The following is a 26,193-nucleotide window of genomic DNA, read 5'->3' on the forward strand; positions in this document are numbered from 1 at the left end:
GGCTTCATGGCGCTTGCTAGGGTCCTTGAAAGAGGAAATGGAAGAGGAGCAGGAGCAGGAGCAGGAGCAGGAGCAGGAGCAGGAGCAGGATCAGGAGCAGCAGCAGAAGCAGAAGCAGGAGCAGGAGCAGGAGCAGGAGCAGGAGCAGGGGCAGGGGCAGGGGCAGGTGCAGGTGCAGGTGCAGAGGCAGGTGCAGGTGCAGGTGCAGGAGCAGGAGCAGGGGCAGGAGCAGGAGCAGGAGCAGGGGCAGGGGCAGGTACAGGTGCAGGTGCAGAGGCAGAGGCAGGGGCAGGAGCAGGAGCAGGGGCAGGGGCAGGAGCAGGAGCAGAAGCAGATGCAGGGGCAGGGGCAGGGGCAGGGGCAGGAGCAGCTGTCGAGAACCTTGATTGGCCGACGCGTATGGGCACGCTATGCCAGGCGAGGACGAGGACGATGTGCACAAGGATGAGAAGGAGCAGAGGCAGAGTCCTCAAGGCCGGCAGGCAAACTTGAGGGGGGGAGAGAGGAAATGACATAATTGGCCGTATGATCTCACGCGCACGTCTCTAATCATCAGGACAGGTCGTTGTCAGTCAGCATGAGCAATCCTTGTGGAGAAGTCTGGGATGAAATCACGTGAGTTGTTTGCTGTGTTATAAGGCCTCATTGGCTGACACGATGTTGTCAGGCAACAAGACGTGCCCAAGGTGGACACCAAGTCTTTCGGTCTCCTCTGCTTCATCTTGAACATCTTTTTCCCGGGCATCGGATCGATCGTAGCCGGGCTCAAGGGAGACAAGACATCCACCATGGTCCCTCGTGCTCTCCTCCCTTGTGCGACCTCTAATCTCCCTTCCTTTCAGATCGTCGGAGTCCTTCAGTTCGTGACCTCCTGGTTCATCCTCGGGTGGATTTGGAGCATCTGGTGGGGATGGCTCATCTACTCAAAGGCGAGTGACTCTCCATTACAATCTCCTCTGTCCCCTCCTTTCACGAACCCCGACCCTTGCCATGCTGCCCTACTGCCCTCGTTTCCCTGTCCCCCCATGCTCGTCCTCCCTGTTCCCTCCTCCCTCTTCCAAGTGCATCTCGCTGACTGTTCCTGTTCTCAGTCTGGCGGCTTCAGTCCTTTGTCAAACGCCTAACACAATGCTGTTTTCTCTTTTTCTGTTCAATAGTCTTCGGTGTTTAGTCTCACACTTGTATGCTAGTATGGATCAAGCAGTGCGATCTTCTTGAGACGTCCCTTTGCTGCACTTCTTCTCTAGAACGGCGAGCTTGCTTGCGAAGTCCTCGTGACTGCGATGACGTCAGCATCTCGGGCAAGTCATGCTCCACTAGTACCTCAGATAGCATCCCACAAGCACCCGCCCGCTCCTGGGTGAAATCTCGCTCCTTCCATGCATCACGCGCTTGTTGTCGATGATGATCAGCTGGCCGGGCTGCACGCAAAGAACATGAGGAGGCGAAGAGAAGCGAACAGTGGAACGAGGTTCAAGCACAAGGCAAAGGGAGGAATCTGACCATGAGCTTGAGCCATGCCTCGTTGGAAGGGTCGGCAACGATGGAGCAGAGTTGTTGCCAAGCTTTGTAGAATCTCAACACCTGAGGTAGAAAAATTGAGACAGACAAACAGACGGACAGGGAGAGGGAGGGAGGCAGACAACAAGCAGTACAAGGACGATGAAGAGGGACTCACTTGAGAGGGGGGAAGCCGCATCACATCGCGATCCAGGGTGTTGAGGCTGAACCGGATTACATTTCCATCCGCGTCCTGGGGAGCCATTAGCACCATATCTGTCATACCTTCATCCTGCTTACCTTCCCGAAGACAGTGTGGTAGCTCACAAGGTGATTCTGACCGGACAAAGTCAGAAGGATGAAGAGCAATGTACTGCCTTCACCTCCTTGTCAGTGTGCTGGAAGGGGACCGGAGTCTCGCACAGGAAGTTGAAAGAGTCGCTGTCGATTTCCTTCAAGTCTTCAGCGACCTGCAGGCAAGTGACGTGGCGACAAGATGGCAGAGTGTGCAAACCTTGAACCCATCGACCAGCAGAGTATCTCCTCCATGAAGGTCTGGCTCGAGGCAGTGGAACACCTGAGGAAAAGCGATTGAGCGACGCGCCATTGCTGCTCTCACAATTCGCTCACCTGGATACCGGGAGGATCTTGCCAGTAGTTGCCGTCAGTGTGGGCTGGCAGGGCGCATGTGGAGAAAGCAGAGTCGATATTCTTATTTGCATGTCAGGGGGAGCACGTGCAGTCGAGTGCTGTCAAGGAAACCACACCTTCTTGTCGTCCGCTGGAAGCAGACGAGTCTCCCAGAAGCCTCCGTAGCTGTTTGTAAGGATTAGAACAACGCACTGTCGAGACTTTCCTCACATAGTGTTCCTGACAGGACCAATCCTTTCGACCACCTTTTGAGATGTCTCTGTTGCACCAGCCGTTAGCTGAGCAACTTCTTCTCGGGCGAGCCCTTACCTTTGCAGGTGGGTGTGTTTGACACAATAGCCAGACCGAATTTCTTGACCTTGCGGAGAAGCTGTAATCAAGTGTAAACAACCATCGAGCAGTCATGATCCGAGTGAATACCTCAAGGACAGCCTTGTCATCTCGCATCACCTGCCACAGCTGTAAACAGAAAGCACAGCAGCTGATTCCACTCACCTCCTCGAAAGGCACGGACACGTTAGAAATGTACTTGTTGAGATCATTCCCCCACAACCAGGGACGGTTGCGGAGTTGCCGCTTAATCTCCTGAGGGTTTAAGTGTCAGCGATAGGAACGAACATTAGCAACTTAATACATTGTGGTGGGAGTAACAGTTGTGCCTTAGCCATTTGGTATCGAACTCAGATACCTTGACCCCATCAACATGTCTTCGCATGAAACGTAAGTAAATTTGTTCGCCTCGGACTCTTCAACATTCACCTGTTCCAGGTAATCTTGACTTTTCTCCCATTGTCAGTGACCTGCGAAGAGGTCACTTCAATCTTCTTGAAATGAAAAACAAGGTGGCAATAAGGCATTGCATTTGCTGCCTAAATGCGTGCAATCGAAAAATAGAATGCACAGACCTCAATAGACTCTGCCGCTATGTCAAGGGGAATCCTGAGATACATAATTATCAAAAAAACATGTCCACGGCGAAGAAATTCAAGTCTACTTCGCAGTGTCGACTGTCCTCTGATTGGTGATGGAGGCAGCTGTTCCGTGCGAGTACTCGTGATCGCGGAGCCAGATGAAGTGATACTTGGAGTGGTGTCCGTCTTTCCAGACCTGCGATGCACACTTGATCAGCCCTGGAGATTGGGGGCGTCCACTGCCTTACCACTTCAAGGGCCCTTTCAGCAATGTCTGTCGTCATGTTCCAGATCACGAATGCATCCGTGTCGTACGACATGCGATCTGCACTGCAAGTGAGGATGCCTGGCAAAAGTGCCCACGGCATTGCTCACTTTCAACTGATGGAAGTGGGAATCCCCTGTAGTCTGTGAGGCTGAAGTCGAGCGGTGGATACTCTGCTTTGATCCTCTCCTGGCGTCCGACGCCTCTGGTGATGTTCTTGTACACATCAACAGCAGCAAGTGCTGAAGAATGCTTCTGAGAGCGCGTCGCCTGATACAAGTTAGCATCGCGCAAACAACCACGCCAACCATTCCGAACCTGCTCATATTTTGATACGGCAATTCTGCTCACACTGTTGACGGTGGGGTATCTATTCATTCATTTTTCAGAAATGAGGCATGTCGATCTCCAAATACCTTATGCGAGATGAGAAATCTCGGATGTTTCTGGTTATAGCCTGACGGAACATGTTTGAATCTATTCGGAATTTCCCAGATTGAATGTATGTCTGATGTAAAGGAATATAACAATGGTGTGGCTGGGAGTTAGAATTTGCTCTCGGACTATTGAAATAAGTAGATGCCGCTCAAATGTACAAGAAAGATTCGCGCGCTCCAACTGTGGAGTGGTAAAGATGCAACTAAGGTAATTTCCAGCGGATGATGAGGAGCGCTTGCCAAGTGTCAACGTCGTTGCCCAGCTTCCCTACACCTGAAGGAAGCATTCGACATCAGAAAACATGTTTGGTCCAAGGAATATGAGATCAAGGCATGGCAGCAGACGTTTGATCACCTGCCATGTGTCCGCGGTCGTCACTTTCTCCCAGAGTTCAGCCGGAAACAGAATAGATGGATGGAAAAATGATCGCCGCCGTGCGGATTTCTGTAATGAGAAAGTCATTTTCTTGTTGACATGCATCTTGTGTGCTCCATTTCGTGTTGCAATCAGATTTGCTTCATCTCCAATCGTAAGTAAAGGGATATTAGATTGACAAATCCACAGAGGGTGTGGATTGGTTGAAGGAGTCTAATACGAATCGTACAAGTCATGAGCAACACAACAATCAATTGTGGCAGCATCTATCAGCGATAAGTGTAACCATCATCGTCATGCCATCAAGGGATGCGACGAATGATGGACTGAACTGCTCGATATATCTCCATATCTCCAGGATCCCCTGCAGCCTGCCGCCTCCAAACCCTACACTCCTCTCACTGTCTGATGTCAAGCTTCACACCACCCTTCATCTGCTCCTTGAGACATCTCTCAGTGTCATTGCTCGCTTCTATTTGCTTCCTCTTCCTCCCTCCCCGTTCTCCCTCCTCCACCTCTGCCTTCCTTTCAGCCATGCCCGACCACCAAGATTCTTTTCTAAAATGCTTCATCCAAAAATTATTTTTGAACCTCAATGCTTCGAGCTGAAGGATCTAATTTGGAGGCTTTTACAAGATATTTATTTTAAAAAAACGTATTTATGGTCTTACTAAAACTACTTCTTCGGTACAGTGACCATCAATCAATATTAAATTATAAATCTGGTTCAAACAATTATTCTAAAACGTTTTTGTAAATGGGAATCAATTGACACCTGGCAGCTCACCAGTACGATGGCCCTCCTGTTTAAAACTATTTTCACAGATTAAAAACACGTGTAGTTTCCTACCCCACCCCTTTGCAAATTTACCCCACCGCTTGTCCGAAGTTCCATCTACGCCCCTCGGGGTAGTCGAGCCCCCACCCCCTATTTCCCATACCTCACTTGTTGAATCAGTTTGAGGAGCCCCTCTGAAATCTGTACCCCACCCCCTCGAACCTTCAATCGTCCCTTCCTTACCCCTTGTACTCGACTTGTACTGTGTGCTGCAACACGACCACATCGTACCCCTACCTACCCTTTATCATGCCTTCTCGAGATTTCAATTGATATTTCACCACTGAAACGTCAGTGAATCTTGAAATTGTTCCAGGGAAATGATTTGGACAAGCTTTGAAATTGTGAAATATTTCAGTGACCCTCCATTGATGAACCACGAGTCTTCCTCAGGAGGTGGGGTCCAGATAAGCCTGCTGGTCAAAAGTTTTTAAGATTAAAACTGAAAACTGATTTTAAACTAGAACACATCGGCCACCACCATCATTCCCCAATTTACCAATTTTGTGGGAATTTGCGAGGAGAGCTGAAGGCTCAACAACCTAGGGGGGTAAGGGTAAGTAAACTCTCAATTACACCACTAGTAAAAAGTGATAAAGCCACGCTTATCGGGGCAATGGGTCGTGTAGATTTGAGCAACCCCCCGGAGGCCGGTTGGTCAGGCCGCCACCCCACATGGTGAAAGTTTGTGGGGGAAGAATTCCGAGGAAACAGGGGGGTGGGGTCTTGCGTGACTGAGTTACCGGCCGGGCTCGGAACTCGGAAGGCGGCAGGCGGCGTGCGCCGGGGCCTGGACACTGACTGGGCCGAAGTTTACTCAAAGTTAAGTTAAAAATCAGCCTCGAGGACTATGTCATGAAGCCTTGAAGAGACTACTGTAGAGGAGGCTTGACCCTGACACCGTCGCACAGGCCATCACGTGACGGCGACTCGGACTCGGAACTTCGAAAAGCCTGAACTTCTTGAAAGACGGCCGGGGCGGGCCCCCGACAGCGGGAACCAACCGTGAACTGGCAACCCTCACCGTAGCGCGGCCTGGACTCAAGTTCCAGATCCGAGTGATTGCCAGTTCGCGCCCGGCGCGCCGGGCAGTCACACTTGTAGTACGCCGTGACCGTGGCTGAGACGGTGCACACCTTGGCCGCGTGACCCGGTGATCGGACTGACGTCGGAGCCGCTCACCAGGCTGCGGCGAGACCATCCGATCCGCCAGCACTGGGCCGCCAGCACTGGGCAGCCCGGCAGGACTGTACGGTCGGGCACTTTAGAACCTCAAAAGTCTGGGCCAGGCCCTGATATCAGCAACATGCTAGCAGTTTGCTTGCGATCGGATCTCGGAGCCTTGGACGGGAGCTTCTTCTGTCCCGGTTTTCGTTCTGCGCAGCAACAGCCCAAACGGCGGTCAGCGAGGCCCAGTGAGCTCTTGGATCTTGCGATCCCCACACTAACCGAGTCCTTCCAGCAGCGGGCCCTGCGCTGTCTTCTCCCTCTTCGCCGCTCGCTCCGCCTCCTTCTCCTGCACCAGCCGCACGCTCTCGTCCACCCTGCCACCTGGCTGTCAGGAGACAGCAGCCGGCTGCTGTCAAGACCTCTGCTTCTTGTTGCGAGAGGGATTCACGAGCAGGGACGAGTTGGCCGCCAGGAACTCTTTGATGTCCTCCACTCCCTTGGTCTGCCACAGCCTGCCGATACTTACACTCAACACTCCTGGTCCGGAGCTTGAAGAACCTCTCTGCTCTCTCATGCAGTGTGCCCCCGCACTTCATCCCTAGCTTGCTCAGCTCGTCCTTGAGGACATTCAACCCCAGCTCCTCGACCTGCACCGCCGGTCACAGGCACCAGCAGCCGACCCTACTGAAGGTCCTTGACCTCCTCTACTGTCTCCGCTGTCTCGATGTTGATGCGTCTTACACTCAGCTTGTGATCCCATATCCTGCAGACGACGAGAGTCAGTGGAGGCACCGTGCTGATGACTGCTGCTCACATCTGAAATTTTCCGATGAAAGCCGTCCCGGCCTCGTTCTCAGATCGGAAGCTTGCGGTTTCAAGTCAGATGTTTCAAAAAGCAGAAGAGCAGCATCAAGTTAGAAACGAGAGAAGATGAAGAGGAAGAGGAAGAGGGAGATTAAAATGATAACAATGGTGACGACGGTCGTAGTGTAGAGGACGATAAGGAAGAGGAGGAGGAGAGAGAGAAATGGATTATGGTTGTAGTGTGTGGCAGTGTAAAGGAGGAAGAAGTTATGCAGTGGTGTCCGTTGAGAAGAAGCTGGAAATGGAAAAGTATCAAGAGGATGGAGTGTTTTCACCCCGCAAACTCTGATATATGCTCATCCTGCTCTTGTTGTTGATGCAGCCTCCTGAGCAAGATAAATCAGGAAAGCATGAGTGAATGAAACCATGTTTCTGTTGCAGAATCCTTCTGCGGGCCTGGTTACGCGCTTATCTCCTTGCGCCTTGCTCTCACCCTTCCAGCTCCTAATCCTTTTCTCGCTTCTCTTATCCTTGCTGTTCTCAACTCGTTTCCTCCTCTTTCTTTGACCTTCCCAACCCTTTCTCTGCCATCACCTCTCCCTCTTGCCTCCTGTTCTCCTTCGTCTTTCCCTTTCCCTTGAATCTGCTCAGGCATTCGCTGCATCATTCTCATGCTCCTGTTCCTGCTATGCTGCTCCTTGCTTCTTCTTCTGCATCTGCTTGCTTCTGCTTCTCCTTGCTTCTTCTTCTTCTTGCTTCTTGTTCTTCTTCTTCTTGCTTCTTCTTCTGCTTCTCCTTGCGCTTCTGCTTCTGCTTCTCCTTGCTTCTTCTTCTGCTTCTCCTTGCTTCTGCTTCTTCTTCTCCTCCTCCTCCTCCTCCCCCTTGCTTCTTCTGCTAGCTTCTTCATTGTTCGCTCACCGTCGCTTCTCATCCATCCTGCATGGGGCGGACTGGAAAGGGGACTTCACGGGTGGGGTAAATTGAGTGGGTGGGGTACTTTTGGGAGGAGCAATGGCGAGCAAGCTGAGCGACAATGTGTTCATGTTCTTCTTCGCAAGTCACATGTGAGTTGCGGAAGAGAAGATGGATCATGAGGGCGAATGCGATGACGATGAATGCGATGAGGATGGAGATGGAGATGGAGATGGAGAGTGGGGAGTGGGGAGTGGGGAGTGGGGATGGGGGTGGGGACGGGGATGGGGATGGAGATGGAGATGGAAGGGAAAGAGAAGCGATGCGAAAGCGAAGGGCAGAAATGGCTATAGAAAGGCCATGCGAATAGATGAGCAAACAAGAGAAGGAGAGCACCTTTTCCTCCCATGGCCATGAGAGGAAAGGGTGGAGAAGAGATAAAGGGAGGATGGCAGTGGCGACGGTGGCATGCGGGGATATGACTGAGGGTGGAGAGTACGGATGGGGAGAGAGAAGAGTGAATGGGCATAGACGAGGAGGGCTGAGGATACGATACAACCGTGTATTGACTGTGTCCGTCACGTCTGTGGTCTTGTGTAAAGTGTGATGGCAAGTGTAGAAAGAGATGGGTCTGCGAGGACTCAAGTATGTGCCTTGTGAGGACTAGCTGAGGCTGAGACAAACCCCAAAGATGACGGGGATGTAGAAGGTAGAGTATCGATAGAGGAGGTAGAGTATCGATAGAGGAGGTAGAGTATCGATAGAGGAGGTAGAGTATCGATAGAGGAGGTAGAGTATCGTTAGAGGAGGTAGAGTATCGATAGAGGAGGTAGAGTATCGATAGAGGAGGTAGAGTATCGTTAGAGGAGGTAGAGTATCGATAGAGGAGGTAGAGTATCGATAGAGGAGGTAGAGTATCGATAGAGGAGGTAGAGTATCGATAGAGGAGGTAGAGCATCGATAGAGGAGGTAGAGTATCGATAGAGGAGGTAGAGTATCGTTAGAGGAGGTAGAGTATCGTTAGAGGAGGTAGAGTATCGATAGAGGAGGTAGAGTATCGATAGAGGAGGTAGAGTATCGTTAGAGGAGGTAGAGTATCGTTAGAGGAGGTAGAGTATCGTTAGAGGAGGTAGAGTATCGATAGAGGAGGTAGAGTATCGATAGAGGAGGTAGAGTATCGTTAGAGGAGGTAGAGTATCGTGAGAGGAGGTAGAGTATCGTTAGAGGAGGTAGAGTATCGTTAGAGGAGGTAGAGTATCGATAGAGGAGGTAGAGTATCGATAGAGGAGGTAGAGTATCGTTAGAGGAGGTAGAGTATCGTTAGAGGAGGTAGAGTATCGATAGAGGAGGTAGAGTATCGATAGAGGAGGTAGAGTATCGATAGAGGAGGTAGAGTATCGATAGAGGAGGTAGAGTATCGATAGAGGAGGTAGAGTATCGATAGAGGAGGTAGAGTATCGATAGAGGAGGTAGAGCATCGATAGAGGAGGTAGAGTATCGATAGAGGAGGTAGAGTATCGTTAGAGGAGGTAGAGTATCGTTAGAGGAGGTAGAGTATCGATAGAGGAGGTAGAGTATCGTTAGAGGAGGTAGAGTATCGTTAGAGGAGGTAGAGTATCGTTAGAGGAGGTAGAGTATCGATAGAGGAGGTAGAGTATCGTTAGAGGAGGTAGAGTATCGTTAGAGGAGGTAGAGTATCGATAGAGGAGGTAGAGTATCGATAGAGGAGGTAGAGTATCGTTAGAGGAGGTAGAGTATCGATAGAGGAGGTAGAGTATCGATAGAGGAGGTAGAGTATCGATAGAGGAGGTAGAGTATCGATAGAGGAGGTAGAGTATCGTTAGAGGAGGTAGAGTATCGATAGAGGAGGTAGAGTATCGTTAGAGGAGGTAGAGTATCGTTAGAGGAGGTAGAGTATCGTTATATTGAAAAGTTGTGAACTATCGGGGGGGGGGGAGGGGGGGGCCTCTTAGTCCGGACCTCCGGCCTGCTGCCTTGCCGGTTCCTGACAGCACGTTGCAGTCCTGCGACGATCTTTGTTGACCTACAGGTCGTCCTGCCCAAGAAGTTCTTCCCGGCGTTTGCAAGGAGATCCTTTGACTTCTATATCGACACATTCAAGGATCCCCTGCTGACAAGCAGGTCAGTCCATGCACGCTTCCTCCTCCCCGAGCTGCTTCCAGTGTCCGATCTCCATGAAGGGAGCCTTGCAGAGCAGGGGCTCCATGATAGAGTTTGGCTCGCTCCTCCTCCCTTCATGTGCCATGTTTGCGCCGTCCCGTTGCTGTTTGCCTCTCATCTTCCTCTTCCCCCCCCCGTTTCCTCCTCCTCTCTCTCGCCCTCGCTGATCTCCTGACTCAGGCCCTTGTGGTTCAAGAGCCTCATCATGGCTGAAGTTGTCTTCCAGCTCCCTTTCTTCTTCGTCGCCCTCTACGCATTTCGAACCAGAGCCAACTGGATCCGAGTCCCTTCCATCGTGTACGCCGCGCACGCCTGCACCCAGATGGTCTGAGATGTTCGTGTCCTGCCAGTCAGATTGCCCTGCCTGCTACTTCCTGTGTTCCTGCACTGCTGCTGTGCTTGAAGGGTGCTGATCTTGCGGCTAGTGACGCGAGGTCATGCTTGACAGGTTCCTATCTTGGGCTCAGTGTGGTTTGATGAAGCTGTTCCCAAAGAGAAGAGGACGGTGAGCGGAGGAGAGGAAAGGAAAGGAGGGACGGCAGGCTAGCGGTTTGGACGTGGAGGGAGGAAGAGGAGTGGGCGGGGTCTGGAGGACTGAGGAGAGAGAGAGGAGGGCATGAGGAGGGGGAAGGATCTTGGTGATGGCCATGGCAGGTGCTGTCTTGTATCTACCTCCCCTACTTTGCGATCCCGCTGTGGTTGCTAGTGCGCATGTATCGCAACCCAGGTGTCCTCTGCTATGTGCTCAGCAGCATTTCGCTAACTCCGCTCAACCTTGCTGCAGTTCCCTTCCCTCTCTCCATCAAGGGCGAATGAGCTCAAGAGCGCAAGGATACCTTCCATGGGACTCCCCGTGCTCCAACCTGTATCCTTCACTTGCTCACTCCTCCTCCTCTTCCGTCCTCGCTCTCTCCCTCCTCTTCCTGCTTCTTCTTCCCTCTTTCCATCTCAACATGAGCCATGTATGAGATAAACATCATCGACTTGTACTATCCCGCTCTTCACCATCTCATCGGTCAGCCATGTCCTCCCAGCCTCGTTGTACGTGCCATTGCACATCACTTCGCTCACTCTCTCCATGCTTATCGTCGTCTTCACCTGCTTCTCCTCCCCTGCGTTCAACCGCCCCCGCCCCCCCGCCCAGCCTCCATCCTCTCCGCCCCGCCTGTTTTGAGTTACCCGCCTGCTCGAAACATTTTGCCCCCCCGAGGATTTTTTAGCTCGAAGGACCAGGAGGACGAGGCGTACGGTCAGAGGAGGAGGAGGGAGCGCAGACAGCCCATCATGAAGGTGCAGCATGCGATATCGGAGGCTCTTGGGGACGTTGGCGCCATGCTTGATGAAGTTGTCGGCAAGCTCAAGGAGCTCGGCATCGACCTAGAGGAGCTGGCTCCCGACCATGTCTGCTACCGCTGCTCCTCGACAGTCGAGTACCAGGACGTCTGCGCCATGCTGAGCCAGCAGGGTGTTCTCCTGATCGAATCCATGATTGGAGGGCGGCCCATCTCCACCTTCCAGCTCCATGGCGCGCTAGAGTATGACGGCTGGCGCATCGGCTGCATCGAAGTGCCATGCCCCAAGGAGGGGAGGGCGTACAAGAGCGGGTGGGAGCACGTGGAGTTTGTCGTCTGCAAGGAGGGAGAACACAAGGGGAACGAGCAGCTGCTGTTGTGGAAGGAGAAGTACCCTCATGTACCATGGGACCTCCGGGCGCTGGGCAAGGAGGTCAACCCAGACATCTCCCTACAAGTCAGCGAGCAGCATAGCTGCAAGTTCCACCAGTGCCCCCTTGACCGAGTCATCGAGAAGGAGAAGGAGCAGAAGCTGTTTGTTCCCGTCCCTCCTGGCTACTTCTCCCAGCTGTCCTGACATGGAGTCGGTGCTTGTGGGATAATGGCGGAGGAGACAACAAGGAATGTCTTGAAAGATGGATCGGCATGCACGCACCATACGCCTGAATGCCTCACTATCAATACAACACAACCTCGCAACATATTCTCATGTCCCTCCCCAAGGTACTCGTAGCAGACCCACGTTCACACCGTCAACAGAGCTGCCGAGGAGCACGTCTGTGTACTCAATCCTGACTCAGCCGACGGGCAACAAAGTACAGCTTTACTTGTAGATGCTCGTGTTGTGAGTGAATCTGTGATCGCTATCTCCACTGAGGAGAAGGACCTTAAAACAAGTTTGACAAGGTCAAACTGCCATATCCCTTAGATCATCCCAGGTGTGGCGACGCCGAGGGGGCACATGCCGCCCGGGCAGACCATCGGGTGGCCGGGGAGATTCCCAGCTGGGAAAATCTGGAGGAAGAGCAGGGAGTGATCAGGAGGGGAAATGCGGAGGGAGGGGGTGCAAGGGATGCAGAAAGAATCCACACGAGGGGAAGGAGGAAGGAGACGAGGGGAGGGGAAGAAGGAAGGGGAGGGGAGGGGAGGGGTGATAATAACGATTGAGGCTTCTTACCGCACTGTTCCCTGCATCAGCATACAATCCAAAGGTATCATAAGGACCAGTGCCTATCATCCCAACTTATCAGCCTCATCCTGCCTATCGCTACCCCTCGCTCACATCCACCCCGAACATAGCCCTCCCCTCCTCCTCAACAGATCATCTCAAGTGTGCAAACAGCATGCAATACTGGCCCGCCTTTCCCTCCTATCCTTACCGGGCCAGAATGCTCGTCCCGTGCTGTCCCCAGTGCCATAATCCTTGCCGCCTACGTCAACTGGCCCGATGTATGGCTAGAGAAAATAGAGTCAAAGCAGGTTGATTTGGCATGCATGATGTGTTGTATGTTGGTGGAATATCTTGATGATCTTTCACGAAACATATCACACACAAGAGGCAAAGTTCATTCCGCTTCGTTTGCAACGCGTGAAAGAAAGGGAAACTTTGAGAAAGCGGCCTACAAGGAAGCAACACATCTTTCAAGGATAACAGAGAATGCAGGTTGATAGATTTGATAGATCATCCATGCAGCCCTGCATCCATCTGTTCGCGGGCAAGAGAGCTTGCAACAGAATTCTTCACCCATTCTGAATCTCGCCTTCAATTCTTCTCAGCCCCATTTCTACCTTCAACGCAAATCCCACGCACGTTTTCGCTATTCTCGCCATGCTTTCCCTCTTCCATGAGTCTTCCCTACCATCTCACTCACGTCCTCGATCTCTGTCATTCTCGCTTACTCTTCCTCCCCCTCTTCCTCGCCCGCCATGCTCGCTCTATGTCTTACCGAGCCATCTGCCGGCTGAAGGAGCATGGTGAAAAGCTGGAACATGGCGGCAACCTCTATTTCCGGCTCAGTCCGTTATCAACCTATTACCTACGTTACAAGAATAACGTCTTGTAACTGATATCAAACATTTTTACCGGAAGGGATCCTGCAACGAGTTCACGATGGCGGCCAAGGTGAAGGTGGAACTGGGGTAAGCTGATGAAGAGCAGGAGCAGGAGCAGGAGCAGGAGCAGGAGCAGGAGCAGGAGCAGGAGCAGAGAGCAGAGAGCAGAAAGCAGGAGCAGAGAGCAGAGAGCAGGAGCATGAGCATGAGCAGAGAGCAGAAAGCAGGAGCAGGAGCAGGAGCAAGAGCAAGAGCAGGAGCAGAAGCAGGAGCAGAAGCAGGAGCAGGGGACAGGGAGTAAGAAATTTTGTGGATCGAAGAAACTTCCGCGAGCGCAGAAGTGGAGTAGCAGAGTTTGTGACGAAGAAGAAGAAGGAAACAGGAAGTAGTTGGATGAGAGGACAGAATCTAGGTACAGATGAGATAGCATGGATAGAATACGGATGTACAAGGATGGAAAGCCAAGGAAAGTTGTGAAGAGATGACCACTGAACAAACAGTGAGAGATATCATCTGAGACATGATGTACTCGTGAGATGTAGATCATCATGATGGAACCGGACGCTGTTCTTACTCTTGTGTCTTGACCTGATGCGCTTGCGGCAGGGGAGGACTTGAGCTGCTGTTTCAGAACCAGAGGAACCTGGACGTTGTTGTGCCTGAGCGGGGGGATGGAAAACGACCGACGATAAGAGACGCTCTGATCTATCTCAAGGTGATTCAGAGTCGTCGTGAGCAACAGACTCGGCAATTCAAACAGAACCACAGCCTGTATTAACATCTCTGCATCACCTATCCACCAGTGCTGTTGACATCATCATCATCACCACCAACACCACCACTACCACCACCAAGAAGAAGAAGAACAACAACAAGAACATCAGCATAATCATCAACCACAACGTCAACATCATCATCAACCACAACAACAACATTCACCTCGACAACATGTAAAACATATCCGCCGCCACCACCACATCCTCTCCCTTCTCTCATGCCGTTTCGCAGGAGCAGCACGTGCGCGAGAGGCCAGAAATGTTCCTACAAGGAGAGACAGTCCGTCCAGGGGTTAGGAGAGCACGATATTGTCAGCTCCACACTGACTCTGCCGTCAGATCCTCGTTCTCGTCAACGACGCAGACTGGGAGCTGTAAGACAAGATGAGGAGGACGAGGGCAGGCAGGTGACGTGGGTACAGGTGCGGGGGAGCGGAGTACGAGCTACAGGACGGGGACGCTTTAACAATCATCTCGACTTTACACGGAGGGTGAAAACTGACGTGGAGGGATGTAAAATAACAAACTGAAGGAGGGGGGCAAGGGGAGGAAGCCTCGACACGGGGGAAAATCAGTTTCACAGGAGGATGGAGCTGGACAAGACTTGCAACCAACGGAGGCGTTGGTGTGAAGTCGATAAGGGGGAAGGGGGGGGGTGGGGGGGGGGGGCAGGAAAAAAGGAGAAGAAGCAGGAATAGGAAGAAATGGAGAGGAGGAGAAGGAGAACGAGGCGGCGGCAGAGGAGGAGGAGGAGAAGGAGGAGGAGGAGGAGGAAGATATTCAACGGCCGCATAAACCTCGGCCCCTGTTTCGCCCCTCAAAACTCAGAGCCCAGAAACGTCAGCCCTCCTGAGAGCCTGAGAGACGAGTGAGGTCAGGAGGGCGGCAAGGAGGAGAAGAGCCCACGTACTTTCCGCCGGACGTGAGGATGTCAGGGAGGTCGGAGAGGCTGAAGAGAAGCTCCTTCTGCCCCTCCTTCCCCTGGTTGAGCCGCTTACCCTCCCTCTCGTCCTCTTCCACAGGTCTCTCCTCCCTCTTCCTCCCGGCACCCTGGGGCACTGCCACCTGCTCTGCGCTGGTGGGGGGAGGAGGATGAGGAGGAAGGGAAGCAAACATGTGCGAGACGATCCCGGGCCCGAGCAATGGAGGAGGATGCAGCGACTGATCCATCCCCGTGAAGTAGAACTGAGAGGCGTCGACAGCATGGAGGAGCTTCGGGTCGGAGAGAAGGGAGGGATGGACTTGTTCCTGTGAGAAGCGATAATGCTGCCGGTGCGGATGCTGGGCCTCGATGTGCTCGTTCCAGCCGATAGCCTGCGGAAACAGGAGAATAAGACCAGGAGGCGCGCATAATGCCCTCCACCACCAACTACACCCCATCCTGCCTGTCTCCTCCTCCTGCTCCTGCTTCTGACTTCCCTCTTCCTCCTCCTTTCGCTCTTCCTCTCAACTCACAGGAATTGATCTTGTAATCGCTCCCTCGAGGTCGGCTCCCCGCGTTTCATGACCTGACATCAGCTCTGACGTGTTTGCTTTCCTGTCTTCACATCAGCAACAGAAGGCAGCAAGACAAAAGCAGTCGTCATCACATGCTGCGGCCGACAGAAGTCTCCACTGTCTTGTGATCATTCGACGGTTTGTAGTATGACTGCTCAACACAAACCAACTTCAGTAATCCTCCTCTTCCTTCACCACCGCTACCACCACCTCTCATCCTCCTCTCCTTCCTTCCTTCCTCCTCCGCCTCCTCCTCCTCCTCCTCCTCTACTTCTTCCTCTCCTGGTCCTCACCATTCCAATAACTCCTATCACTTGCTCGAACTTGCACTCGCTGTTGACAGCCTCGTTGTACGAAGTCTGTCACGACACACTGGTCAGGGGCAGGAGCTGCGCTGCTCGTGCTGTCTGACCATGATGAGGGTTGTTGCGAGCTGGTGGAAGGGAGTCTTTTCGTGGTAGCTCCGATTCGTCACCGTGTGCCAGTGCATCGCGCAGGCACATCCTGGGAGGAGCGATTAGTGATCGAGCAGAGACCGCTGAGACAAGACAAGAAAACCAGCAAGGCAAGGAGGCAGCAGAGCAACAGGCAGTCAACGACTCACGACAACATCCTCATGGATGAATCTATCCACTCTCCCAAGGATCATCCCAACCTTGAAGCCCACACCACAGCAACAACGCCCGCATGCGTCATCACAGCAACGAAACCACGCATCTCCCCTCCCGCGCTCCCTACCCAGCAGCTTCCCTCTCGGCTTGTTTGCGCTCTCACAGTTGCAGCACGTTCTGCACCACAGCTGAGCGTATCTCCCGGCCTTGGGCGACTCGATGATCTTGTGGCGCCTGCAACACGTCAGCAGGCAGCAGCAGCAGAGGGAAGGGGGCGCTGACCCCGTGCAGCCAATCACGATCTCTGTGTCCTTCTTGTACCTGTACCTCGCAATCTGCGGCTCCCAGCTCGACTTGCGTGCTGTGGTGAGGAGGAGGTGAGCGGCAGGCAGCGATGGCTCGTTCACACTATGAGAGGTCACGCAAGGAGGAAGGTGGTGGTGAAAGGACCAGTAGCAGCAGAAGCAGCAAAGGCACAATCGTTGTCTGACCGTCAAACAAGTAGGTCACAGATCGTTCGGACCCTCTGTTCACATCCACTCGCTCCACTCGCTCGCTGCACCCTGCAACTGCCTTCAGTGCTCGGCGAGGGGCGGGAGAAGGATGGGCCCACCATGGCACGGGCAAGTCGAGGGGATGACGATGTCGGTTTCGAAGCTCTGCGGCAAGCATGAGACGGGCTGACAGCAGCTGCTCGTTGGTGCTCACCTTGTCCTCTCCTGTTTTCACATCCGCACAGGTTGGGTACGCGTTGTTCTGAGAAAGCCCGTCAAAAAGACCTCCCGACAGTCTGGACAGCTTCCTTACGGGGTTGAGCGCAAGGAGATGGGCAAACCCTCTCCTGAAGTGACTGCAGCCCTGCCTCTTGCAGATCTTGCACATGGGCATCTGACCTTGGGGAGGGGTCGCCCAGTTGCCCATCCTCATGGACTCCCCTGCCATGGCCCGCTGTCGCTATGCAGGACCGAGAGCGTTAAGTAGTGACTTGAAGCCACTCTCTGTCATACAACAAGCTCCATCTCTTCGATGATGACGACCGTCAATGCGAGGCCAGTGGAATGAGAAGTTTTGAGAGGGAGCAAGGGAGATGGGACTGCACTTGGTCGTAGTCGTAGTGTGCTGGAGAGCGAGCTGGACCTGGGAGGGGGGAAGAGGGTGAGAACGAGGAGGGAGGCAGGGAGGCAGAAACCAAGGGATGGAAGGAAGGGACGAGCGAAGGAAGGAAGGGGTAAGAGCAAAGGAGAGCAGAGAAGGCGGGAGAGGAAGAGACCGCGGGACGAAATGCAAGCAAGAGGGCAGGTGATGTGGGAGGAGCTGGAGGAAGTCGAACGTAGAGGGGGTACGTTGGAGATTTGATGGGTGGGGGTAGATGGTAGCCAAATCATCCGGGGTGGGTAGGGGAATCGCCCACGGACCAAGAGACTTTTCATTATACGAATAGGTCAATTTGAGGAGGTGGGGTGGTTATTGTATCAAGGAACCAAGACAGTCGTAGAGATTTGTAGGGGTTACATGGACAGGGGGTGGGGTCCCAGTAAAGCGGGGAGTTTGGCTTACCTTCCTTGGTTGGTGAGGATTTGAGGCATAAAAAGTAGGGGTGGTGGATTGAAGGGAGGGGTACATTGTACAAAATTCATATTTTTACCCCATATTACGGCTAAACTGACCTTGTAACATACCGGTACGTAAAAACAATGTGGGTCATCATTCTAATTAGGGGGTAGGGGTGCGTGATTCCAGTCGGGGGAACTGGGTTAACTGACAAGGTCGCGATGTTGGAGCCCTTCGATTACGTACCGTACATTACTACAGACAGTCGTATATAGGTGTGATGCTCTGTGATTTCTTGTGAACTTGAGTGTTATTCTCTGTGAAATATCGAAGAGAGCTTTACACCCTGTGACTTCATGACTCTTTCACCACTCACGCTAAGTCAGCAATGACGTGCCGCTGTGCAGGCCCGGTGACACTCAGATCGGACTCCGGGACCATCATCGGACTGCCGCCGGGGCGCCCGGACTCGGACTCCCCGGGCCGGGGCCGCCGGGGCCCGACCGGCGACTCGAGTCGGCCGGTCGGACCGGGCCAACCTTGAACTGACTTACCGTACTCAGTGGCAATCAACGAGCTCTATGGTGGCTGACGAAATTGTTCATCGGCTTCAGAGCGAACACCGTCACAATTACATGATCTCACTCCGTGACGAAGGATATGACCGGGAGAGCCTGGGAGCCTGTCTCCCAGGTCAATGATGCATGATCTGTTTTTTTTATTTTAGTTTTGATTGGAGTTTCTGTTGCCGCTTGGATGCTTTTCAGAACAGTTTATTTATTTCATTTTAAACAAAATTCTTTTCCATCTGAGCTTACTCACGCTACTACTATCAAATATTGAGATTATTTGGACTATTACTCCAAGTTTGATTTTGATGCTTATTGCTGTTCCGTCGCCCCCGGATGTCACTGTTCAAGTACATCTTTTCGCAAGTCCCCGTGACCGTGAAAGGGCAGTACGTCGCCCCCGCGGAAAGGAACTCGGAAGCGCATTGCGGCGCAGTGCCGTGCACGTCAAGACGGTCCCGGAAGGAACGGTGCCGGAGCGGGGTCCTGGCTGCGGCCAGCTCCCGCTGAGGACCTGCCGCACCGAACCCTACTACCCCGCGTTAGGCCGCGGAGGCGGTAGAGGTGGGAGAGGAGGCGGGCGGTCGCGGCCGCACTGTGTCCGATCCGATGATCATCGGTCTGAAAGAAGCCCTGGATGTCGAGGAGGCGACTGCGCGCTACCGAAGCTGGAGATTGTGGCTGCGTTGAGGGGTGCCAAAGCCAGCGCCAAGCCCGATCCCCGGAGTCCCCGCCGGAAGGAAGTTGGGGACCCTGGCTTTCATCGTTTGCGTGCTCGCCTGTTTCGGCAGTATCGCTCTCGCATAGTGTTTTGTTGCGGCGGATTTGTGAAATCTTTAGTTAAAGCTGAGCCGGCGTTTGAAAAACTGTTCTCTTGGTAGGATATCTTGGTGGGCGGGAAAAAAGAAAAACCGACCCACCCTTCAGGCTCCGGCGGAGGGAAATACAGGGGTCATCAGACAGGCCCCTCCGGCACAAAGCAAACTGCGGCGACTCTGGTAGACTAGCCATGTCCATGATGCTCCTCCGCCTCCTCCTCTTGCTCGCGCTCAGTCTCGAGGGCTGCATGGCGAACCGAGCCCAGCTCGGCAGAAGTAGCGTAGCCAATTTTGCAAACATTCGTCATATAGAGTCAAGAAACTGGCATCTTCTCGTAGATGCCAGCTTCTTCGAAGCTGGCATCTTCTCGAGATGCTATGAAATAGGATGTGTACGCCGTGAGAGTCTCAAGTTTGATGACAGCATCGGGAAGAATCTTGAGAGTAGCGGGACAGCTTCACAGAGTTTCCGCCAGCATTACAACAAAGCCTGGCAATCAGTAATCCCGAAGGCTGAGAACATGCCGCCGAGCTTCGAATACAGCTCCCTTCCAGAGACCTCAGGAACTGCTCCAGGGAAAGGCTACTATCTTAAGTGCAACATGTGTTTATCTTTCAATCAAGACGTATATCTCTGCACGTTATTCAAAGACATTGTAGACGATCCAGGGAGAAACGTGAGATCAGTCACTCCGGGAGGATCTGCCCCTTTCACAAGCGTTCTGGTTAGGACGAACCACTACATTTGTTTTGAGATCACGGAGGCTCCGGAGAAACTATTCGAAAAGATCTATCAGCTTAGTCGAGTATCTCATGTTCTCAAGAGCGATTTCATTGGAAAGGAGGCGCAGATCGCCGCGACAGGGATATTTGTGAATGGAGACAAGGCCGTCTTCGACTTTTCTTGTGAAAAAGTACAAGAATTTCTTGTCAAAGCAGCCGAGGACGACAAACTTGGTAAGCTGTTCAACTGGGAAGTCCCTATCTTCTTGATTCATACTCCATATCGAAACTTGTTCACCGCAATCGAGGAAGTGAATCAAAACTTGAAGGAAAGTATTGAGGCAATGAGATCCGAGATCAAGGAAAGGGATCAGAAAATGAGATCCGGGATCAAGGAAAGGGATCAGAAAATCAGATCCGAGATCAAGGAAAGGGATCAGAAAATCAGATCCGAGATTAAAAATATATCATCTGAGATCAATCAGAGTTTGAGCACTAAACTCGATCAGATTATCAATCTCATGGCCCGCTAATAAAGCCAGCCGGAGAGGCTTGAATACACTCGGAATGTCAAACCGTCGAGTCTTTTTCTCCAATATCGATATCATTTGTCATCACCATCTCCATCGTCATGATACAGGCATCATGATGATGATGAATCATGCCGCATGCAAGTCATGTAGCATCCGGCCGCCAAGCGCGGATTCGGGGGGATAGAGCTCCACTGCCAGTAGCTGCCATGAGCCTCCCGGAGAAGAGCTGCCTGAACCTGGGATAAGTGCGCCCGCCGCTCAAGATTAGGGAGGAAAGTCTGCATCAACTGTGCAGAAAAGGAGGTCCGCCCGCGAGGTGGAAGAGAGCTGGAGATCAGGGATCGAATTGTGCAAGCGTGCTTCATCCAGGTCACTGAGGTCCATATCTGGTCCATAAGGTCCATATATTGCGGCATGCCACGATCAACCAGGGCCTGATGCAGCTAGATCCGGCTCGTCCGCTTGACGGAGGGTCCCTGCGTGCAGACCGTACCTTGTTATTCTTGACCGTATGAAGCTGGCCGTGCCAGTGGCGATGTAATAAGCTGATATGCTAACCCCTGCTTGAGGTGTGAAGCTCTCGATATCAACGATCTCTTCAAAGCATCCCTCGTCTGAAAAGGGCGGCCGAGCGTCCTAGTACCGGGTCGTGCTCCGACTCGCTGTTGAACGGTACTTGGTGGCACGTCGGGGCCAGAATTCTACTCATTGTGTCTCTCAGTGTGCTCAGTTCAAACAGACCAACCTTAGATTACGATAAAAAAAGGAAGTAGAGAAAGTTCACAGTTTGCTATGCCTGAACCTCCGAGTCTAGAACCAGTGACGTCCTCGGTCAATCGGCCTTAAATAGCCGCGGGGAATGAGTTTGAAATCTCGCCATTGAGAGTTTGAAAGGTCCATGAAGAACACTGCCACGTTGGTCGAGGTGGTCTCACACTGATGTCCGTCAGATCCAACCAGATGCTATACGAAGGCTTGGCCGGATGCTACATGACTTGCATGCGGCATGATTCATCCGAAAGTAGGTTAGTGTCAAGCTACTGAATGACAAGATTCTGAAAACCAACAGTTCCAATTTGACGAACCTAATGGAAGATTTCAACGAGCATCTGTTTCAGGCTTTGGCATCGACTGCGAATCAAGATAAACTCAATCAATGCTTCAATCTGTATCGTTTGTCTCTACCCCTCTACTCTCCTTCTGAGTCCGATGATCGTTTGTCCTATCCCCTCCACTCTCCTTCTCCCTTGGCAAGTTGTCATTCCCTGTTCATTCCGTCCCCTTCCACAAAGCACTAAGGGAGGGAGAATGGGAGAAAACGAAGCGCCAAAAGAGTCAAGGGTCTGGGAATTCCCAGATTATTTCATTAGTCCAACCTAATCGCACGATTCTCGAAAATTTCATTTTAATCACTGCCCGATCGACGTTCAAGCTAGGCTTGGAAACGAGTGTAAAATACAGCGGACCTTCAAGATAGATAGTGCCCCTCGCTGGTCCTAAATGATAAGGATTCGCTTTGAGAGGCATGTGCAGCTCTCTCTGAAACAAAGCAGTCTTCAACAATTCTGCATCTATGCACCAAGTGAATTGTTTCCCACTGTCCGATCCTGTACACGTAACAAGCTTGTCATCAATTGGGACCTTTTGCAATAAGGCAAGTATGCAGTTGAATACAGGAATATGAATGTCGAAGTCAAGCCTCCTTGCTTTCCTTGAATTTCAATTAACAGCTCCACGAGCATTGAGCCATCGCTTTAGAGTGTCTCTGATTATCCCAAGCTCTGTAGAGGTTTTGAAATAATCGATCATATTTCCTGGTTGTCCAAAATATGAGTGCAGCATATCAGCTGTCAGACGAAATTTTTGGAAGAAACCCATTTGGAGTCGCTCGTCCCTGTTCACACTACAAAGCCATCCGATCACACGCAAATGTTGAAGTACTCTGAATGGAACTTAGGACAGAACAGAAAGGAAATGTAACTTTGAATATTCCGACCACATCAGCCAGTGGAAGAATATCCGTGTAGATGCTCTGAAAACAATCGTTTGGTTGCATGGAATCGAGATATCTGCGATATCTTCGCTTGTACTTCAAGCATTTTATCTGAAGTGACTTCCTTGATCAATCCGCATCTATGCTTCTTATGCACATCGTGAAAAAAGACACCAACAGAAGGAATCAAATCAAACTCCATGTCCCAGTCACAAGACAAATATTTCGGAGCATTCAAGACATGGGAAGCCTCAAGTGATGCAAAGCATAAGGGGATTTGCGCTCTAGATTCACCAACTAACCTTTCTCGGATATTTTGCCTTGTCTCATGATCCCTCTGCTCCAGCTTTCTTCTTCTCAAGTTGGCATCAGCAGCTGCATTGCGTCGATCCATGCCGATGATGAACGAGGAAGGTGTCTGGGGGAGAGCCTCAGAGGAAATAAAAATAATTGGCACTTGAAGTTTTCGGTAGGGTCTTTTTTTTTAATAGGCGTGCTATTTTGATAAACGAGCTAGACTCGGACCCCACTTCATAGTACCCATGCGTTTTAGTTTATTTCAACAATCCTCTTCAAGCCCAAGTTATTTCAACAGAGCAATGGCGGCGCAATCAGGGCGGCCCGGCACCGTCGTCAAGGGCTGCATCATCGCTCGGCATTGCCAAAAGGAGGAGATTGGAGCAAAGAGAACAACTTTATCCTCTACATTCGCAGGAGATACATCCAAGAATTCCACCGGGCAATCTTGCAACACCGTTGTTCCGATCATTCTGTGCACTACACCACGTTGAAGGTTTAGACATGTCATTCAATCTGGTACCATGTCTTGGTGTGAGGTTTACGGATGTCAATGGGAAATCTGCACAAGATTCTCAACAGGATGAAACGTGTTGAATTTGATGTGGATCTAGACGAAATTACATCAGTCCTGCTTCTTTTCAAACACCTGCAACCGGACGACTGTAACGAAAATATCTGTCGTACAGGGTTGAATGGGAAAGGTTAGTGCAGCTGGACCATCAGTACATCACTCTTGCAGAACCCTGTCATAAACATAGAATTTCCTGTGCCTTTCAAAAATGAACCCTACATGTTAGAACCTGGATCAGGTTCGTTGTATTTATAGCCGGCCCACTGACAGTCACCTTGAAACGAAATCAGAGGACACAGTACACGTGCATCGAGTCTCTTTCAAGTTCGAAAGACCCGGAATTGAATGGTACGATTGTGCATGTTTCACACAGAGATTTGGAGGCATCCAGATTGAACGCGAGTTTACTCAGACATTAATTTACGCAAGGATGACTTTGAAGGAGCAGCCACAATAAAGTGAAGTGTGCTCGAACCGAATTGTTGAATTTCTTCTTGTCTGCATTGCGTGAAGGTCCATCAGTGACTACCGCATGGACAGTGCATATCCCACACATGGTCAAGTTGCCAGTTAGATGCAGTAGCAGCTTTCTTCTTCTCCGATCCAATGTAGCTGTTCCCGATCATGGCAGCAGCTCGATGACTAACTTGAAAGCAAAACCCCTAATCTCGAAAGGAAGTGCTTTGACGTCTTCCTTACTGATATTTGCATGATGCTGAGTTTGCAGAATGTACAAAATACTCTTCAATTCCAAAATAGCCTCCTGCCAAAGAAGCTGTGCAGTCTGTTTTCACTCAAGTGAATGTGAACATTCTTCACCATGAAAAGTTGGTTGACCCTTGTCAGCTTTGCCTTGTTGTCATTTCTTACCTTAAACAGTGAGTATTCATAACAGTGAGTATTCATATCAGAGTCAGTGAGTATTCAGTTCCGAGGTTCATACTATCATCAGTGAGTATTCATATCCTGGCAGTGAGTATTCATATAGGGGGTAGGCCCGTGCCACGACGGTCACGGGTGGAGGGGACCGTCGGTCGGAACTTCTGTACCATGAAACCTCTCTTTTGTACCAATATGTTTTCATACAGTACAATCTGTACTACCATGTATGTGATCAGTGGGCAAAACTAAAATTGCAGTCACCTCTAAAACCCGGCAAGGCGGGGGAAGGGTTCCACGCCAGCCGGGAATTCAAATCCGACCCGCCCGTGACCCCGCTTTTGTCCAGCCTCTCTACCGTACCCCTTTGATCGTCGGGTGCCTCGGAAAACAGGGGGTAGTCAACAGGGAGTGTATATACGGACCCCATGCGAACCCCAGAAAAAGTACTAAAAAAAAAACTTACCAGATTTGCTAGGGGCTGCATATGGGTTTGTGAACGGCATCCGGCGGCCGGCCGGCCGGCCCGGGGCGCCCCGGCCCGGACGGTTCCCAGGGCCGCCGGTCTCCGTCACCCCGGCCGGCGGGGCTGCCGGCCGGGCCGCGGCTTGGTCCGAGTCCGAGTCGCCCGCGGCCGTTCAGTGGCGGCGGGCCCGGCGGAAGCCCAGGCTGCGGCACCGCACTCAGCTGCGGCGGCAAGTTCACGTCCCGGCCACTGAGAGTCAGTGTTATAAAGCGGATGTGGGGGTGTTTATGTCTGGAGCTCACCGGGTAGAGGAACTCAATAATGTCTTTGAATTAGGGGGTACTTCTAATTTGAGGGTAGGTAGGGTGCGTTTGCACCCCTTGAGATCATGGGGTGGGTGGGTTGTCAGTGTAGAACTAATGCGGCGGTGGGAATGGATGACGATGGCGGTGGCGATGATGGCGATGGGAGGAAGAGAGGGAGAAGCATTCCATGTATTCCTTCCTCCTTCAGGCAGCAGACAGACAGTGTCCCAGCTCTCCACGCTCAGACCCTCTCAGTGCTTCTCGGGCTGGGTAGGTAGGAGGAACGTTGCCAAGGGTTCAGTCCCTCTGACCATGAAGGGCTTGGAGGATGAGGAATGGCAGGACCTGGCAGAGAAGCTCGCAGACCCTTTCGTCTCTCCTCTCGAGAAGCCCATGATCCTTGCAGAGCTCGCACGGCGGCGCGACCAGGTCTCGGATACTGTCTCTGACGTACTCGGAGGGCGGCGTTCCCAGGAGGCGCTGCTGGGGAGCAGAGGGAGGAAGCAGCTCAGAGCAGCTCGTGCTGTAGCCCGTCAGGTCACAGAGGACATTGTTCCCGAGGCCAGGAGGCAAGCGGAGGAGCTGCTGGAAGAGGTGAGGGGCAACGGCATCGAGAAGATCGCTGCAGACATTCAGAGCCGTCTGCTCGTTGCCATCGACGACGCTACGGCAGAGGGCATGCTGAAGGCTCCAGGCGTGGTCTCGGTGGATGACATCGTTACAGAGCTCAGGAACGTCTTCTCCGAGACCCCTGAGGGGCTCGAGACCCCTTCCTACTCCGTGGTCAGCTCCTCGGACGAGTACGAGGTAAGGGAATATTCGTCGATGCTTCTGGCCTCCAAGGACATGAGCACGGGCAAGCAAGAGGACGGAAACGCGTTCAACGAGCTGGCGTCCTTCCTCTTTGGCAAGAACGACAGGAAGGAGGCGATGTGAGGAGCTGGAGAGGGGGGTGGGAGGCTCGCCTGACTTGGAGCAGGAGCATGACGACACCGGTGATCACGTCGGTGGACAGGGAGGGGAGGACCCGTAGCATGTCCTTTGTGATCCCCTCCAAGTACAACCTCGACAACGTCCCCAGGCCCCTCCAGCCCTCGGACGTGACGATGAGCCGCATGGAAGCCGTCAGGGTGGCGGCGCGGGAGTTCCCGGGGTTCGCTACTCCTGCTGAGGTCCTGAGAAATCTGCTTACTTCCCTCCCTCCCTCCCTCC

General features: G+C 52.3%; 9 protein-coding genes across 9 annotated transcripts; 6 read left to right on the top strand and 3 right to left on the bottom strand.

Annotated features, from left to right (window-relative positions):
• Positions 1-577: 577 nt before the first annotated feature.
• GUITHDRAFT_117839 (hypothetical protein) lies at positions 578-1,124 on the top strand (the record flags this gene model as incomplete). The annotated part of the gene is made up of 4 exons (XM_005822973.1): positions 578-615; positions 668-791; positions 843-904; positions 1,106-1,124. 4 exons carry the CDS (start codon positions 578-580, stop codon positions 1,122-1,124), a joined length of 243 nt encoding a protein of 80 aa, XP_005823030.1.
• Positions 1,125-1,146: 22 nt separating this feature from the next.
• GUITHDRAFT_155346 (hypothetical protein) lies at positions 1,147-3,892 on the bottom strand. Its single transcript, XM_005822974.1, has 21 exons — positions 3,744-3,892; positions 3,646-3,697; positions 3,438-3,597; positions 3,311-3,387; positions 3,146-3,258; positions 3,057-3,090; positions 2,911-2,951; positions 2,786-2,858; positions 2,647-2,736; positions 2,572-2,601; positions 2,461-2,521; positions 2,362-2,410; positions 2,268-2,316; positions 2,131-2,211; positions 2,015-2,077; positions 1,884-1,970; positions 1,801-1,836; positions 1,679-1,753; positions 1,504-1,584; positions 1,324-1,421; positions 1,147-1,278 (listed from the first exon to the last, which is right to left on the bottom strand). Exons 1-21 carry the CDS (start codon positions 3,794-3,796, stop codon positions 1,197-1,199), a joined length of 1,485 nt encoding a protein of 494 aa, XP_005823031.1. The 5' UTR covers positions 3,797-3,892; the 3' UTR covers positions 1,147-1,196.
• A 1,885-nt stretch (positions 3,893-5,777) lies between these two features.
• GUITHDRAFT_165851 (hypothetical protein) lies at positions 5,778-7,904 on the bottom strand. The gene is made up of 8 exons (XM_005822975.1): positions 7,871-7,904; positions 7,288-7,338; positions 6,963-7,013; positions 6,848-6,911; positions 6,707-6,795; positions 6,568-6,660; positions 6,428-6,522; positions 5,778-6,354 (listed from the first exon to the last, which is right to left on the bottom strand). Exons 1-8 carry the CDS (start codon positions 7,885-7,887, stop codon positions 6,251-6,253), a joined length of 564 nt encoding a protein of 187 aa, XP_005823032.1. The 5' UTR covers positions 7,888-7,904; the 3' UTR covers positions 5,778-6,250.
• A 1,983-nt stretch (positions 7,905-9,887) lies between these two features.
• GUITHDRAFT_52673 (hypothetical protein) lies at positions 9,888-10,759 on the top strand (the record flags this gene model as incomplete). Its single annotated transcript, XM_005822976.1, has 4 exons — positions 9,888-10,006; positions 10,226-10,370; positions 10,494-10,550; positions 10,700-10,759. Coding segments are annotated over 4 exons (381 nt in total), but the record flags the coding sequence as incomplete, so codon positions are not given.
• A 570-nt stretch (positions 10,760-11,329) lies between these two features.
• Positions 11,330-11,914, top strand: GUITHDRAFT_79169 (hypothetical protein; the record flags this gene model as incomplete). The annotated part of the gene is made up of 1 exon (XM_005822977.1): positions 11,330-11,914. The coding sequence occupies one exon, from the start codon at positions 11,330-11,332 to the stop codon at positions 11,912-11,914; it is 585 nt and encodes a 194-aa protein (XP_005823034.1).
• A 2,082-nt stretch (positions 11,915-13,996) lies between these two features.
• Positions 13,997-14,660, top strand: GUITHDRAFT_79159 (hypothetical protein; the record flags this gene model as incomplete). Its single annotated transcript, XM_005822978.1, has 4 exons — positions 13,997-14,104; positions 14,398-14,457; positions 14,505-14,539; positions 14,588-14,660. Coding segments are annotated over 4 exons (276 nt in total), but the record flags the coding sequence as incomplete, so codon positions are not given.
• Positions 14,661-14,982: 322 nt separating this feature from the next.
• GUITHDRAFT_146093 (hypothetical protein) lies at positions 14,983-17,215 on the bottom strand (the record flags this gene model as incomplete). Its single annotated transcript, XM_005822979.1, has 9 exons — positions 14,983-15,022; positions 15,076-15,479; positions 15,956-16,021; positions 16,075-16,166; positions 16,401-16,507; positions 16,595-16,634; positions 16,765-16,836; positions 16,887-16,932; positions 16,982-17,215. The coding sequence occupies 9 exons, from the start codon at positions 17,213-17,215 to the stop codon at positions 14,983-14,985; spliced, it is 1,101 nt and encodes a 366-aa protein (XP_005823036.1).
• A 2,244-nt stretch (positions 17,216-19,459) lies between these two features.
• Positions 19,460-20,467, top strand: GUITHDRAFT_117846 (hypothetical protein; the record flags this gene model as incomplete). Its single annotated transcript, XM_005822980.1, has 1 exon — positions 19,460-20,467. The coding sequence occupies one exon, from the start codon at positions 19,460-19,462 to the stop codon at positions 20,465-20,467; it is 1,008 nt and encodes a 335-aa protein (XP_005823037.1).
• Positions 20,468-25,293: 4,826 nt separating this feature from the next.
• Positions 25,294-25,917, top strand: GUITHDRAFT_117847 (hypothetical protein; the record flags this gene model as incomplete). The annotated part of the gene is made up of 1 exon (XM_005822981.1): positions 25,294-25,917. One exon carries the CDS (start codon positions 25,294-25,296, stop codon positions 25,915-25,917), a length of 624 nt encoding a protein of 207 aa, XP_005823038.1.
• Between the last annotated feature and the right edge of the window lie 276 nt (positions 25,918-26,193).

The sequence above is a fragment of the Guillardia theta genome (assembly GCF_000315625.1).
Source record: "Guillardia theta CCMP2712 unplaced genomic scaffold GUITHscaffold_116, whole genome shotgun sequence".
In the NCBI taxonomy this organism is placed as follows: Eukaryota; class Cryptophyceae; order Pyrenomonadales; family Geminigeraceae; genus Guillardia; species Guillardia theta.